This window comes from Ictalurus punctatus, chromosome 9 (assembly GCF_001660625.3).
Source record: "Ictalurus punctatus breed USDA103 chromosome 9, Coco_2.0, whole genome shotgun sequence".
In the NCBI taxonomy this organism is placed as follows: Eukaryota; Metazoa; Chordata; class Actinopteri; order Siluriformes; family Ictaluridae; genus Ictalurus; species Ictalurus punctatus.
In genome coordinates, this window is record NC_030424.2 from 29,811,037 (window position 1) to 29,827,500 (window position 16,464).

Sequence of the window (16,464 nt, forward strand, 5' to 3'; positions counted from 1 at the left end):
TATTTTTTAATAATAGTGTGTTTCATAATTTAAAGCATGAAGCTGTACGCAGAGTTAAAACTGAGTTATTCAGATATCTGATCGCCTCGGAGCTCTGGTCCGATCCGCTGCATCTCAGACCTGTGATTATTCACAGCAACAGCATGATCAGTGAGTACGACCGACGATCAGGTATCTGATGATCAGCAGGTCTGGGTGTAGGAGTTTGATAAGCGCAGTCCTGTTCTAACGAGTTCAGGTTCCTCCTGTGTCTGTTAAACGCCACATTTCGGTTGAAATGAACAACAGACTAACGATGTCCGTGTTCAGATATGCATCTGATCTAGGATCGGATCCGATCTGAGCGGGCGTGTCAAACCGTGAACAGGACGTTCCTGAAGCAGGAACTTATTCAGTACAGGTTTTGGATAAGTGCTGTCGGGTTTAAAGGCTCGTCACGGCCTGTTGTTAGCGCTGACGGGTCGTTCATCAGAACTGCGTCAGGATAAGGAGACGGTTTTATGAGGCGGTTTTATGAGGCGGTTTGTTGGGGTTTTAGCGCCGACTGGAGGAAGTTAGTCACCGCTGCACCTGCGGCTCGGGTTCAGTGACTTTAATTCTCTAATCCGAGACCAGACCCCTAACCCTAACTTGCCTATGTATTTATGAATTTGCGTACTTACATATTTATTTATTTGTTTATTTGTGTGAATAACTATAGATGGGGTGCGAATACTTTCTGAACTCATTGTAAGTGTGAAAAAAAATCAAATAAATGTCTTTGAAAAAATGCTTCGAATCCATTTTTATGTTTGCGATTATTATTTATTGTGTTAAAAAAAGAGAGATTTCTATCTAAACACACAATAAAACTGTAAAATTAACTTTCTTTCCCGGTTACTGATCTCTATCTCGGGCTACGGAAAGGAGGCGTGGCCTCTGTCTTATTCTCAGTGAAGGAGGCGTGGCCTCTATGTCGCCGTCTAAGTGAAGGAGGCACGGTTTCTTTGGGTACGGCTCAGTGAAGGAGGCGTGGCATCAATGTGTCAGTCTCAGTGAAAGAGGCATGGTTTCTGTGTCAGTCTCAGTGAAGGAGGCGTGGCCTCTGCCTCATTCTCAGTGAAGGAGGCATGGCATCAGTGTGTCAGTCTCATTAAAGGAGGCGTGGTTTCTGTCTCATTCTCAGTGAAGGAGGCGTGGCCTCTGTGCATCAGTCTCAGTGAAGGAGGCGTGGCCTCTGTGCGTCAGTCTCAGTGAAGGAGGCGTGGCATCATTGTGTCAGTCTCTGTGAAGGAGGCGTGGCATCAGTGTGTTAGTCTCAGTGAAGGAGGCGTGGCATCATTGTGTCAGTCTCCGTGAAGGAGGCGTGGCCTCTGTGCATCAGTCTCAGTGAAGGAGGCGTGGCCTCTGTGCGTCAGTCTCAGTGAAGGAGGCGTGGCATCATTGTGTCAGTCTCTGTGAAGGAGGCGTGGCATCAGTGTGTTAGTCTCAGTGAAGGAGGCGTGGCATCAGTGTATCAGTCTCAGTGAAGGAGGCGTGGCCTCTGTGCATCAGTCTCAGTGAAGGAGGCGTGGCCTCTGTGCGTCAGTCTCAGTGAAGGAGGCGTGGCATCATTGTGTCAGTCTCTGTGAAGGAGGCGTGGCATCAGTGTGTTAGTCTCAGTGAAGGAGGCGTGGCATCATTGTGTCAGTCTCAGTGAAGGAGGCGTGGCATCAGTGTGTCAGTCTCAGTGAAGGAGGCGTGGCATCAGTGTGTTAGTCTCAGTGAAGGAGGCGTGGCCTCTGTGCATCAGTCTCAGTGAAGGAGGCGTGGCCTCTGTGTGTCAGTCTCAGTGAAGGAGGCGTGGCATCATTGTGTCAGTCTCTGTGAAGGAGGCGTGGCATCAGTGTGTTAGTCTCAGTGAAGGAGGCGTGGCATCAGTGTATCAGTCTCAGTGAAGGAGGCGTGGCCTCTGTGCACTAGTCTCAGTGAAGGAGGCGTGGCCTCTGTGCACTAGTCTCAGTGAAGGAGGCGTGGCCTCTGTGCACTAGTCTCAGTGAAGGAGGCGTGGCCTCTGTGCACTAGTCTCAGTGAAGGAGGCGTGGCCTCTGTGCACCAGTCTCAGTGAAGGAGGCGTGGCATCAGTGCGTCAGTCTCAGTGAAGGAGGCGTGGCATCAGTGTATCAGTCTCAGTGAAGGAGGCGTGGCATCAGTGCGTCAGTCTCAGTGAAGGAGGCGTGGCCATCCACCTTCTTAAAGTGAGCAGAATAAATGACACGATGTTGATAATGAGCTGATCTCAGGTTAATTCCCAAAATATTCATATGTTGCCCTTTAGTTGTAATTGTCCACGCTCCAGGCTGGGGCCGAGTTCTGAGGTCTGACCGCAGTCAGCAGTATGGACTTCCTGTAGCACTTCCTGTTTTGCTGGATCACACCGAAGAGGTCCTGTGTGGAAAAAGCGGAGTGTCTGTGCTCCTCTCTGCTCTCGTCTTTGGGAATATGTTTTAGTTTTAAGATGAAAGCACAGCCTGGATTTGTTTCGTGGAGCTTTTAAACGAGCGCGTGACTCTCTCTGAACACGGGGAGGAAGTCGTGGATGTGTGTTTGATGCTTTGCTGTTTTGTGTGGTTTCCTCTGCAGGAGCTTCGATCAGATAAGTATCCGGACGGAGGACTTGACGATGAGCGACAGCTGGTCCATCGCGCCGTCAGAGTGCGCGTCTGTGATCAGCCTGAACCTGTCTCCCTCCGAACCTGTCTCACCCCCACCACGTCACAGGAAGGTAAACGCGAGACCAGATACTGTCCTGTAAACCCCGGGCTTCCAGACGATGCGATTCCGAGTCATAAGGCCGTGATTAGATATTATATACTTTAATACGCCTGCTCGAATATTTATATTATTCGCTACTATTTAGGTCGCAATCTCATTAGACGATATAAACAGCGTTGACGGAAACGAAGCCTGCGTGAAGATCGCCACGTCGCTGCCGCCAGGTGGAAGTGAGAAATAAGAAACGGTGGATTTTGTGGGTTTAACTGGAACTTTACACTCACTTACTCTTGGCGCCGTACCCAGGATATGACGTGATGCCGCCCTCCGTAGTGCACTACATACGTATAGACTCGCTCGTCCACTTTAATAGGGACGTCTGTATCATTTATGCGGTTTTTCCGATCAGCCAATCACGTCCCAGCAGCACAAGGCATAAAGATCATGCAGATACAGTTCATGTTCACATCACACGTCAGAGTGGGCCGGTCCGAGTATTTCAGGTGTTGCTGATCACAGCAGTCTGTAGGGTTTACACAGAATGGTGCGCAAAACAAAAAACACCCCGTGAGCCGAGGGTCTGCAGACTGAAACACCTCGCCGATGAGAGACACCACCAGACGGGGAAGACCAGACTGGTCCGAGATGAAGAGCCGAAGACTGGAGAAAGACCAGACTGGTCCGAGATGAAGAGCCGAAGACTGGAGAAAGTCTTCCGACCTCAAACCGACCTCGCACCATTCTGTGTAAACTCTACAGACTGTCTTCAGATCAGAGGATTCAGATTCACCGGAATCCGAATTCACTGGAATCAACAGGCGCCACCTCTGGAAGCCCCGCCCCCTGACGACAGAGTAACTAGGCTACTACGGAGCGTCAAATCTAACGACGTGGAAATGACGTTACTGGCGATGATGATCGGGAAGCGATTTCACTCGCTGTCCTGCGCTGATCGGCCATCCAGCTGTTTTCTCAACTGCACAGCTGGGAATATCGTTAAACGCTCCTGCACTCTGCTTAAAACCTGAAATAACGGAGACGCGCGTGATTTTTCTGTATTTATTTATTTATTTATTTAGCGTAACGATTCTGGACGATTAAATCGTTCATCGTGATTTATTCCTTGACATTTTTTTCAAGGTTAAACCGCGATTTTTATTTTTATTTGCACTTCCCCGATGTTTTCTAATGAATTTAGTCGGCTCTGTTTCCAACAGACGAGTCATTTAACCTTTGATCCGTCGTGACTCTGACCAGGATACACCAGCTACCGAAGCTGCGCGAATGAAATCGAGCATCCGGTAAAACACTCGCGCGGTTTTTTTTTGCCTCGCGAGCGTCACATCTGACCCGACTTTATCGTCGATTCGAGTGGAATCCCGGTCCCGAGTCACACCTCTAGACAACCGTACGAGCAAATAGCCTAGGTTTACATGATTGCTGTAATCTCGAGTACGGTAGTGATCGGCGTGTTTAAGTAAAACACGTAAAAACAACGCTAAAAAGAAAAGAAAAAGAAATCGTGCACGATTCCTGATGAAGAACAGAAGGCGGCGCGTTTACTCCGGCTACACCGAGCACAGATGTTGTCCTGTCGCGTTGTTAAGTTGTTTTGGTGTGTTAAGAGAAAACAACTACGTTAAAGCGCACCTATTATGCTTTTTCAAATATCCCCTTTCATGTAGCGTGTGATATACGGAGCTGTTTGCGAATGTAAAAGCGTCTCGCAAAGTTTCAAAACACAAAGCGCGCGACAAACGGAGTTATCGACTCCCAAAAGAAGGAATCGATTCTGAACAGCTGAATCGACTCGTTAGTGATTCCAGACTTTACTCCCCGTACTAACCTACGCAGGTTTCTAACAAAAAGCCCCGCCTCTCGTCTTCATCGGCCGCTCGCTGACAGCGGTAGACCGATCACGACAGACCGGGACGTCTGACCAATCAGAGCAGAGCTGAAAGGAGGAGTTTAGAACGAATCTTTTAGAACGAATCATTTAACGAGTCGTTTGTGACACTGGGGGAAAACGGTAACGCTGCAGTTTAAATGATGAGCACGTTGAAGTGTTTTTGACCTCGGATGCGTCTAAATCTATCGTATGAGAACTTTAAACAAAATTATGCACGTTTCAAATCCATAATCTGTGCGCTTTAAATTGTGAACTATGTTCCGACGGGTCGTAGCATCCCATTTTATTTTATTTGTGTATTTTTATTTTGGAGGATCCCGAGTTTCAATCTGAAGCCAAACTGAATCTGCTATTAATCTCCTTTTAAAAGCCAATATCTTCTTCTCTTAATATAAACTTCATCGTAAAGTTTGCCAAATCCGCAGAAGCAGGATTAAATCCCGAGCGAGGTTGGGAGGACGGGCGTCTTGGTCGTTTTCGCCCACTCTTAACGTACGTGTTTAATATTCCGCTTGGAATATTTCTCTCTCCGGGTCTGGAGAGTATTAGGGTGTTTCTTTACTCGGGCGCTGAGTGGAGTCGCTCGTGCGTAAGCGTCTGAACGACAGCAGGAAAAGCTGAGAGAAGGAAAGTTGAGCTGAACTTGTAAAACTGGCAGCGTGTAAATTGGGTGTGGGGATTTAATGAATCGCCACCAGCAGGAGGCGCTGTCTCACAGCACTGATGGGTTTAAACTGCACAACTGGAAAATGATCAGAGAGCACAGTTTCACACAAGACAGTTTAACACAATTTCCACGTACTGAAACCTTTATTAGAGAAGGTTTAATTATGATGATAATAATAATATTAATGTATAAATACATTTACACCATGATCATGATTAGCAGACGAATCTGAAGTCTAATCCAGACTGTCCGACGCCACAGAAGCAGAACAGTTGAGCGTTTAGAGGAGCGATATTTCGCTCTGATGAGTCACTCTTTCGCTCTTTCACTCCATCTGGATGGCATTTTGTTTTCTAGGAGCTGATGGAGACATAAAAGAATCAAACGCACCCCAGTGTTCAGCAATTAACACACAATAGTGAGCCTGTTCTCCGTGAGGAATCTCTGACAGCGTCGCAGGAACGCTCGAGGCCCGGGACAGAATAAATTCATCCAATACTTTGTTGAAAACAAGACCGAACACCAGGGTGGTTGTCGTTGTTTTTCTACGCGAGTCCTCTTTGCTGTCAAACCCGTCAGTCCTGAGATCCATCGGCATGAGAGCGGGGGTTAAAAAAAAAAGGAAAATTGGACATTCCGGACGTATCGGATTCACCAGAGAACGCACACGGTGTACCGGACGGGTTTTCCGAACGTTCCTGCCCCGGAGAACTCGTTAAAGCTACGAGCGCACTGTTTACCGTCCGTTTTGTTTAAAGTGTGTGTAAAACGACTCGTTATTCAAGAAAAATCCTGATTCTCCCGAATCCAAGTGTGCTGATTAAAAACACGTGAAGATTAAGAGGAGAGTTTTTTTTTTTTATATATATATATATTTTTATCTTTAGCAATTTTACGGAAACAAAACATCGATTTAACATCGGCGTGAATGATTTTGTCGTCTGGGAAACACGTAAATATCTTATCTAGCTTCTGAAAGGGCGGTAAAAAACAAAAGCACATCTTTTAAGCAAAATAATTTACACCGATCATCCTGTTCAAAAGTTTACACCCCCATTGCCTTCTTGAGCATCGGTGAACGTTTGCGCCTTTTCGTAACCGTCGTGTACGAGTCCCTCGGTCGTCCTCGGTGTGAAAAGATGGATCTGGACATCATATAGCCACTGTTGGAAAGGGTTCAAATATGCAGAAGATGCTGGAAAAGAGGATTTTTCTGAAGAACAGTGGGCGGTTTAACTGCTCAGGACGAACAAGGGACTAAGCCATAAGACATAAACACATCATGTCGTGGATCATCCAGGTAACGACACACGCGGTTAAGAATCGAGGGTGTGTAAACTTCTGAACCGGTTCGTTTGTGTAAATTCCGTTATTATTGTCTTGTGGGCTATATGTTAAACATTTGCTATGTGAAATAGCTTAATTTCTTTTTTTATTAGATTTTATATCGCTTACGCTGTTAAACGGTTGAGTTTATAACAGTGCACGTGATAGATACGCAAAGACTAATAACTTGTATACGTTTATAACATTTATATATATTTATTTATTGTTTTAAATGTTAATCAGCCATTTGAGAGCTGAAAGAGTCGACTCTTATTAGTGAGCTGAATCAAATAATCTGACTCACTGAACAGAACCGGGATTTCTATCACTAGTCTCAATGAAAACCTCGTTTCTTAATTAGGAATTGTTTTTCCTTCTTCAGCCATTCTTGAGTATAATTTAACGATTTAAACAGAACCCTGATGCGGTTCTTTAAACGATTCGACTCTGAATCGACTCAGAAGTCGATTCAGAGCCTGTTTTGACTCCTGCGGTTTCCTCACTCGGCCACTAGGCGACAGCACAGCCCTGATTCTTAACATCAGAGTCCACGCTTCTTATGGACAGTCTAATTAAAGCTCTTTTTAATATATCCACATCACCTGAGAGCATTTGTAATGGTTATTATGTTAATTGTATTTGGTTTTAATGGAAACATTAAGGGTTGCCTTCTTTTGGTGGCCTGTCATGTCTAGTGGATACCATTAAGGACCAGTAATGATGTGGTTTTAATGGTTAGCTGATGGTTTGTAAAGGTATTTTAGTGGAAACCATTAGACATCATTTCTGTGATGGTTTCTGTTGCTTTTTGGGGGGGTTTTTTTCAGCAAGGTGTAATTTAACATAAACTTCTTTAGCTCTCCAGACTATTTGTTGTTTTCAATCTTAAACTAAATTTCTACACAATACAACGAAAATAATTAAAAATTAAATAAAACATTTTTTTTTTATTGCGTTAGTATCGTAGATTTTTAAGAAGTAGCTTGGACTTTTTTCCTCCTTGCATCATGCGTCAGTCATTAAATGTTTTAAAATTTCATATTTTTAGAAATTATATATTCGATCATCTTTTTTTTTTTGCTGAATATTTTATAAGTATGTTTTTGGACACTTGGTTTGTTTATGATTTATTTATTTTCGAAACTTCTATAAAGTTTTGTTTCATCTAGGGTTAGGGTTACCTTTCCAGCCTCTTTGCTGCCCCCGTCCCAAGTTTTTTGAGACGCGTTGCAGCCATCGAATTCAAACCGACCTTATTTTTTTCCTTAAAACGCGACATTTCCTCGGTTTAAACATTCGATACGTTTCCTATCTTCTGTTGCGAGTAACGTACGGGTTTATGGGGATTTGCAAATCGCTGCGTTCTGTTTTTATTTACATTCTACACGGCGTCCCAACTTTTTTGGAACTGGGGTTGTATTTTATTCGTGCCCTGGTTCCGTCCCTCTGACTTCCAGACCCAGTGCAGTGTATTATACCGCGTTCAGCCCCAGCGCTGCTGAGTTCTGCGTGTAGACGCGTGTGATGGTGCAGCCGTGTGAATCCGGGGAGAGATAACGAGTCGGATTTTAATAACGAATGTAACGTAGGGAGCGTGACCTGGGTGAAACGGAGGTACTGGTTAGGTGGCTGAACCGGGTCGCTGTCACTCGGCCTGTGGAGAACCTCCGGGATTGTTGATGTATTATCTCTTACTTCCTGTGTTGAAAGTGTTTGTGTTGCTCGCTACGTCACGCCTCGCTGCTGCGTTACTGCGTGCTTCAAACCGGATATCCAACATAGCAGAGGGTCCTGTTACACATGACTTACTGTGTGTGTGTGTGTGTGTGTGTGTGTGTGTGTGAGTGTGTGTGTGTGTGAGCAAAAATGACTGGAATTATAAGCCTGAAGCGAAAGCACGAAACTTCGTTATTTCACTTCACACCAGGTCTTATATACAATGTGAGTGTGTGGATAGATGGATAGAAATGGATGGATGTGTGTGTGTTTGTTTCTGTTTCTGTTTGTATGTGTGAGCATGTGTGAATGTGAGTGTGTGTGAGTGCATGTGAGTGTGTGTGTGAATGTGTGATCTGTTTCTGATTAGTCATGTAAAATCAACAGTGGGTTTATGTCCCTGACTCGTGTACCGTGTAGATTATTCCTGACTCGTGTACCGTGTAGATTATTCCTGACTCGTGTATCGTGTAGATTATTCCTGACTCGTGTATCGTGTAGATTATTCCTGACTCGTGTACAGTGTAGATTATTCCTGACTCGTGTACCGTGTACATTATTCCTGACTCGTGTATCGTGTAGATTATTCCTGACTCGTGTATCGTGTAGATTATTCCTGACTCGTGTACAGTGTAGATTATTCCTGACTCGTGTACAGTGTAGATTATTCCTGACTCGTGTATCGTGTAGATTATTCCTGACTCGTGTACAGTGTAGATTATTCCTGACTCGTGTACAGTGTAGATTATTCCTGACTCGTGTATCGTGTAGATTATTCCTGACTCGTGTACAGTGTGGATTATTCCTGACTCGTGTACAGTGTAGATTATTCCTGACTCGTGTATCGTGTACAGTGTAGATTATTCCTGACTCATGTACCGTGTAGATTATTCCTGACTCGTGTATCGTGTAGGTTATTCCCGACTCGTGTACCGTGTAGGTTATTCCCGACTCGTGTACCGTGTGGGTTATTCCCGACTCGTGTACCGTGTGGGTTATTCCCGACTCGTGTACCGTGTAGGTTATTCCCGACTCGTGTACCGTGTAGATTATTCCCGACTCGTGTACAGTGTAGATTATTCCTGACTCGTGTATCGTGTACAGTGTAGATTATTCCTGACTCATGTACCGTGTAGATTATTCCTGACTCGTGTATCGTGTAGGTTATTCCCGACTCGTGTACCGTGTAGGTTATTCCCGACTCGTGTACAGTGTAGATTATTCCTGACTCGTGTACCGTGTGGGTTATTCCCGACTCGTGTACCGTGTAGGTTATTCCCGACTCGTGTACCGTGTAGATTATTCCCGACTCGTGTACCGTGTGGGTTATTCCCGACTCGTGTACCGTGTGGGTTATTCCTGACTCGTGTACCGTGTAGGTTATTCCTGACTCGTGTACCGTGTAGATTATTCCTGACTCGTGTACCGTGTAGATTATTCCTGACTCGTGTACAGTGTAGGTTATTCCTGACTCGTGTACAGTGTAGATTATTCCTGACTCGTGTACAGTGTAGATTATTCCTGACTCGTGTACCGTGTAGGTTATTCCTGACTCGTGTATAGTGTAGATTATTCCTGACTCGTGTACCGTGTGGGTTATTCCTGACTCGTGTACCGTGTGGGTTATTCCCGACTCGTGTACCGTGTAGATTATTCCCGACTCGTGTACCGTGTGGGTTATTCCTGACTCGTGTACCGTGTGGGTTATTCCTGACTCGTGTACCGTGTAGGTTATTCCTGACTCGTGTACCGTGTAGATTATTCCTGACTCGTGTACCGTGTAGATTATTCCTGACTCGTGTACAGTGTAGATTATTCCTGACTCGTGTACAGTGTAGATTATTCCTGACTCGTGTACCGTGTAGATTATTCCTGACTCGTGTACCGTGTAGATTATTCCTGACTCGTGTACAGTGTAGATTATTCCTGACTCGTGTACAGTGTAGATTATTCCTGACTCGTGTACAGTGTAGATTATTCCTGACTCGTGTACAGTGTAGATTATTCCTGACTCGTGTACCGTGTAGATTATTCCTGACTCGTGTACCGTGTAGATTATTCCTGACTCGTGTATCATGTAGATTATTCCTGACTCGTGTATCATGTAGATTATTCCTGACTCGTGTACAGTGTAGATTATTCCTGACTCGTGTACAGTGTAGATTATTCCTGACTCGTGTACAGTGTGGATTATTCCTGACTCGTGTACAGTGTGGATTATTCCTGACTCGTGTACTGTGTAGATTATTCCTGACTCGTGTACAGTGTAGATTATTCCTGACTCGTGTACCGTGTAGATTATTCCTGACTCGTGTACCGTGTAGATTATTCCTGACTCGTGTACAGTGTAGATTATTCCTGACTCGTGTATAGTGTAGATTATTCCTGACTCGTGTATAGTGTAGATTATTCCTGACTCGTGTACCGTGTAGGTTATTCCTGACTCGTGTACCGTGTAGGTTATTCCCGACTCGTGTATCGTGTAGATTATTCCCGACTCGTGTACAGTGTACATTATTCCTGACTCGTGTACAGTGTACATTATTCCTGACTCGTGTACCGTGTACATTATTCCTGACTCGTGTATCGTGTAGATTATTCCTGACTCGTGTACCGTGTAGATTATTCCTGACTCGTGTATCGTGTAGATTATTCCTGACTCGTGTACCGTGTAGATTATTCCTGACTCGTGTATCGTGTAGATTATTCCTGACTCGTGTACCATGTGGATTATTCCTGACTCGTGTACAGTGTAGATTATTCCTGACTCGTGTACTGTGTAGATTATCCCTGACTCGTGTACTGTGTAGATTATCCCTGACTCGTGTACAGTGTAGATTATTCCTGACTCGTGTATCATGTGAATCATTCCTGACTCGTGTACAGTGTAGATTATTCCTGACTCGCATACAGTGTAGATTATTCCTGACTCGTGTACTGTGTAGATTATCCCTGACTCGTGTACTGTGTAGATTATCCCTGACTCGTGTACAGTGTAGATTATTCCTGACTCGTGTATCATGTGAATCATTCCTGACTCGTGTACAGTGTAGATTATTCCTGACTCGCGTATCGTTTAGATTATTCCTGACTCGCGTATCGTGTAGATTATTCCTGACTCGTGTATCGTGTAGATTATTCCTGACTCGTGTACCGTGTAGATTATTCCTGACTCGTGTACCGTGTAGATTATTCCTGACTCGTGTATCGTGTAGATTATTCCTGACTCGTGTATCATGTAGATTATTCCTGACTCGTGTACAGTGTAGATTATTCCTGACTCGTGTACAGTGTAGATTATTCCTGACTCGTGTACCGTGTAGATTATTCCTGACTCGTGTACCGTGTAGATTATTCCTGACTCGTGTACCGTGTAGATTATTCCTGACTCGTGTACCGTGTAGATTATTCCTGACTCGTGTACCGTGTAGATTATTCCTGACTCGTGTACCGTGTAGATTATTCCTGACTCGTGTACCGTGTAGATTATTCCTGACTCGTGTACCGTGTAGATTATTCCTGACTCGTGTACAGTGTAGATTATTCCTGACTCGTGTACAGTGTAGATTATTCCTGACTCGTGTACAGTGTAGATTATTCCTGACTCGTGTACCGTGTAGGTTATTCCTGACTCGTGTACAGTGTAGATTATTCCTGACTCGTGTACCGTGTAGGTTATTCCTGACTCGTGTATAGTGTAGATTATTCCTGACTCGTGTACAGTGTAGATTATTCCTGACTCGTGTACTGTGTAGATTATTCCTGACTCGTGTACCGTGTAGATTATTCCTGACTCGTGTACTGTGTAGATTATCCCTGACTCGTGTATCGTGTATCCTGCTCAGGAAGAGTTCAGTTCCTCGACGCAGCGCTGGTTCACGTCGAGCCGTATGGAAATAGTATGAAAAGTTACGTTACTATGGAAAGTTGAAGCGTGTTGTTCTATAACGGAGCTGTTCAAATTCACCGTCTAGTCCGAATAACTGTGTGTGCAAATGTCCTGTGTGACACGCTGAGGTGTGTGTGTGTGTGTGTGTGTGCGTGTGTGTAGGGTGTGTATGTGTGCGTGTGTGCGTGTGTGTGTATGTAGGGTGTGTGACTGTTAGGTCTTTCTCACACCCACACACACTTAAATAAAGAAAGAGGGTTCAGATATAATGACACACGGGTACAATGGCAATGCAACACACTACACAACTAATATATATAACAACAGTCTAAATAAACAGGTGAAGTAATAATATATAATATTCAGGACAGAATAAATCTGCTTAAGACTTAACACTCCGTGTCACGCTGTGAAAGGAAAATAATGAGTGGCACGGTGCAGCGATGACGCGGAGTTACTGTTACACACAGAGGACCATTATTTCCCTCTGAAGACGAATATATGTTTGAACCCACCCCTTTTTCAGTTGATCAAAAAGTATTGGAACATGTGACCGATAGGTGTTTCTTGTTACCCGGGTGTGTCCTGTTAGACTGATTGTTTACAGAATTAATAGCTCTGAATGTCTACTCTGGGTTTGGACTGCGTTTGTTGTTAAAAAGGATAAACCAACACGAAGACCGGAGAGCTGTCTGTGGGAGAAAAGCGAGCCGTTTTGAAGCTGAGAGAAAATGTCGAGGGAAAATCAATCACAAACATTGTGTATAGAGAACACAACCGTTTGGAATGTCCTGAAAAAGAAAGAAACCGCCGGTGTACTGAGGAACAGACACCGAACGGGTCGGCCGAGGAAAACCACAGCAGCCGATGACGAACATTGTGAGAGCCGTGAAGAAAAACCCAAAAACAACAGACAGTGACGTCCAACAACCTCCACAGGGCAGGGTGAAGGTCACAATCCACCGTTAGAAGAAGACCTCGAGAGCAGAAATATAGAGGACACAGCACAAGATGTGAAACGCTGACCAGCAGGAAGAATCAGAAACCCAGACTGGAATTCACAGAGAAATACAGAGACGATCCACAAAAGTTCTGGAACCGAGATGAACCTCTACCAAAGTGATAGAAGGACCAAAGTGTGGAGAAGGAAAGGATCTGCTCATGATCCAGAACATACGAGCTGATCTGTGGAACATGGTGGAGGTAGCGTCACGGCTTGGGCTCGCACGGCTGCTTCTGGAACATTCACTGATCTTTATTGATGATGAACTCGTGATGGAGCAGCAGAATGAATTCAGAAGTTTACAGGAACATTCTGTCTGTAGATTTACTGAGAAATGAATCCAAAATGAATCAGGAGGAACTTCATCACGCAGCGAGACAACGATCCAAAACACACTTCCACCTCAACACAGGACTTCATCAGGGGGAAAGTGGAAGGTTTTAGACTGGACAAGTCCATCACCAGACCTTCACCCAACTGATCATCTCACCTCCTGAAGAGGAGACTGAAGGGAGAAACCCCCCGAAACACACGACTACTGAAAGAAGCTGCAGGAGAAACCTGGAGAAGCTTCACAGAAGAAGAATCCAGCAGTCTGGTGTCGGTGAGTCGCAGGAGTGATGCAGTTACTGCGAGTAAAGGAAACGCAACCGGATATTAAGTGTTATTTATTTTCATTTACCCCAGGACCTATCTGTTCCGATACTTTTGCTCACCTAAAAATCGGGTGGTCTGATACAGAAGTTTCGGTATCGCTATAATATTCAGGATAAAGATATAAAATAATAGACAAACTACACAACAATTAAAAAACAAACAAACAAGCATTTAATTACGATTATTTAATAATGATTAAGAAGTGTATCTGTTGGGAAATGGCTGTGGAGTCGGAGGAAACACTCTGGGACACGTTGTTATCGGAAATGAATCGAGTTTGGGGAGGGAACACCCAACACCATCCAGTCGGTGATAATGAATAGAGACATAGAGACAAAACACACACACACACACACACACACACACACACACACACACACACACACACACATTCACTCAGTAAGCGCTTTCTCCTGGTCAGGGAAGCAGTGGATCCGGAAACTATCGTGAGAATACTAGGCCTGAGGTAGGAATACATCCCGGATGGTATAAATAAATATAAATAACACTTTTTTTGGTGCGGAAAACATCAAATATATAATGAATATATACGCAAAATTGTACAACTATGATAAATTTGTAGAAAATATTCAGGTGCGATACACAAGAATATGAAGATTTAAAATAAAATAAAACAAAAAAACCAAAACAAATCTAAACATGTAAGACAATAACGTTAAATGAAATATTAATGTTAATAAAGATTTATACTGATGACCATAAAGTAAATATGTATATAATAAATAGTAGATGAGGATAAAATCTATTGAGGAAGCTACACAGTGCTGCACACGGGCAGCGTTTGGAGTCCGGTGTTCGTGCGAGGCGTGATCCAGTAGATGAAATGCAGCCCTGACCTCAATAACAGCATTCAGCTGAATAAATCAAATACATTTTTGATCTCTCTTTCATCCTGTCAGGTTTGTTTTAGCAGTATTGAGAGAGAGAGAGAGAGAGAGAGAGAGAGAGGCAGTAAGGGCGTTTAGGGCGTGGCTATTCAGCCCAAGGCCTCCTTCGTGAGCTAAAACACCTTTGCAGTGCCTCATGACTCATTCCTGTTTGACTTTGTCCCGCAGTTGTGTAACGCCTGAAGAGGTTTTTGTGTGTGTGTGTGTGTGTGTGTGTGTGTGTGTGACAGCGGCGTATACACCGTACTCAAGCTGCTGCCACTCCAGCCGGAGTTTACACTTTATTATTATTATTATTATTATTATTATTATTATTATTATTATTATTATTTTTAAAGCAGATTTTTTCCACTCTGTCAGTCTCTCAGCTCTCCAGGACTGAGCGTAGTTGCGTGTTTAGGCAGCGAGGACAAAACAGACCAGTTTTCGCTTCTTCTTTTTTTTTTTTCTCTCTCTGATGGAAAATGAAGAGCGGTTTGAGTCTGTCGTGGCTTTCTGAGCAGATCTGAGCCGCGGACAGAGCACTGCCTCGACTCTGCGTCCTTCGCCACGGGATTAATTAATCATGGTGAGTTTCATTCAGGCAGGAGCTTCTCATCGCTGTCTCTTATAGCACTTATCTATTATTAACGCCTTCGTTAAAGGTGGAGGTGGTTCTCCGGGTTACAGACGTAGCGCGTCACGTTACGCTACGCTAGGCTACGGAGCACAGAAAATCAAAATAACAATAATAAACGCGCCGAGAGAGGAAAGTTTGTAGGGATCGTTTTCATTTCCATTCCGCGGTGCTGTGAGTTTCTTTTGGATAATATATTTTTTTAAAGGATTCATTTATTTGTTTATTTATTGATTTATTTATTGATTGTAATTTCGTCTGGACTTAAAGTGTTGACATTTTAAACTCTTTATTTTAACGCGAAGTGTGAAAGTCCAGGGTGTTGACAGCAAACACGCCGGACATTTCACAAAGAAAGGTCAAGCTTCTGGCAGTTTTCTCGTTCTTTAAGTAAAAACGAATTCTATTCTGTTCTTCAATACGACACATTAGTTACAGCTACACGAATATATGATTTAATATTTGATTTATGGTCATTTCTAAACGCTCAGAGTGAAGGTTTTTCTTCAGAACACTTAGTTACGTATAAGAAACTTTAATAACGTTATGTGGTTCGGGACGAAGCAGATGTTTCACCTTTCTAGAGATGACTGTCATGAACTTACAGCGCTGATCCAGACAGTGCGTAACACATGGGGAAAAAATTATATATATATATATATATATATATATATATATATATATATATATATATATATATATATATATATATCAAGATATCAGAGATAGAATAGACTAATAAATATACATGTATAAGAGAAATGGAGTTAAAAACGTGTGTTTCATGTGTATATTTTTTTTTTTATATTTTATTTGAAAAGATTTCAAAAACAAGTTTAACGTCATTTAAAACTTTTATTCAGACTTTCTGCTAATTATACCTCGATGACACAAAACACTGCAAGTAGAATAAACAGAGCCAAAGTTCGAGGTTTAGAAGAGGAATCTTTAATGCATTAGAAGTGGGTGAGGCAGTGAAATGTCATTTTTGCCTGCCTGGTCAGTGTATTTTTAAATCGTCCAATGAGATCGGAGCAGGA

At 43.5% G+C, this 16,464-nt stretch overlaps 1 protein-coding gene across 3 annotated transcripts in view; it reads left to right on the forward strand.

Annotated features, from left to right (window-relative positions):
• crybg1a (crystallin beta-gamma domain containing 1a) overlaps positions 1–16,464 on the forward strand; it is a 77,513-nt gene that overhangs the window by 20,169 nt on the left and 40,880 nt on the right. Inside the window, exon 2 of one of the 3 annotated variants that reach the window (XM_017475649.3) lies at positions 2,602–2,743. In XM_017475649.3, coding sequence (XP_017331138.1) covers positions 2,602–2,743 — 142 coding nt within the window. Of the gene's footprint in view, positions 1–2,601; positions 2,744–6,576; positions 6,610–15,034; positions 15,377–16,464 lie in introns of those variants that run through there. The other 2 variants (XM_047157880.1, XM_017475650.3) reach the window with 2 other exon arrangements.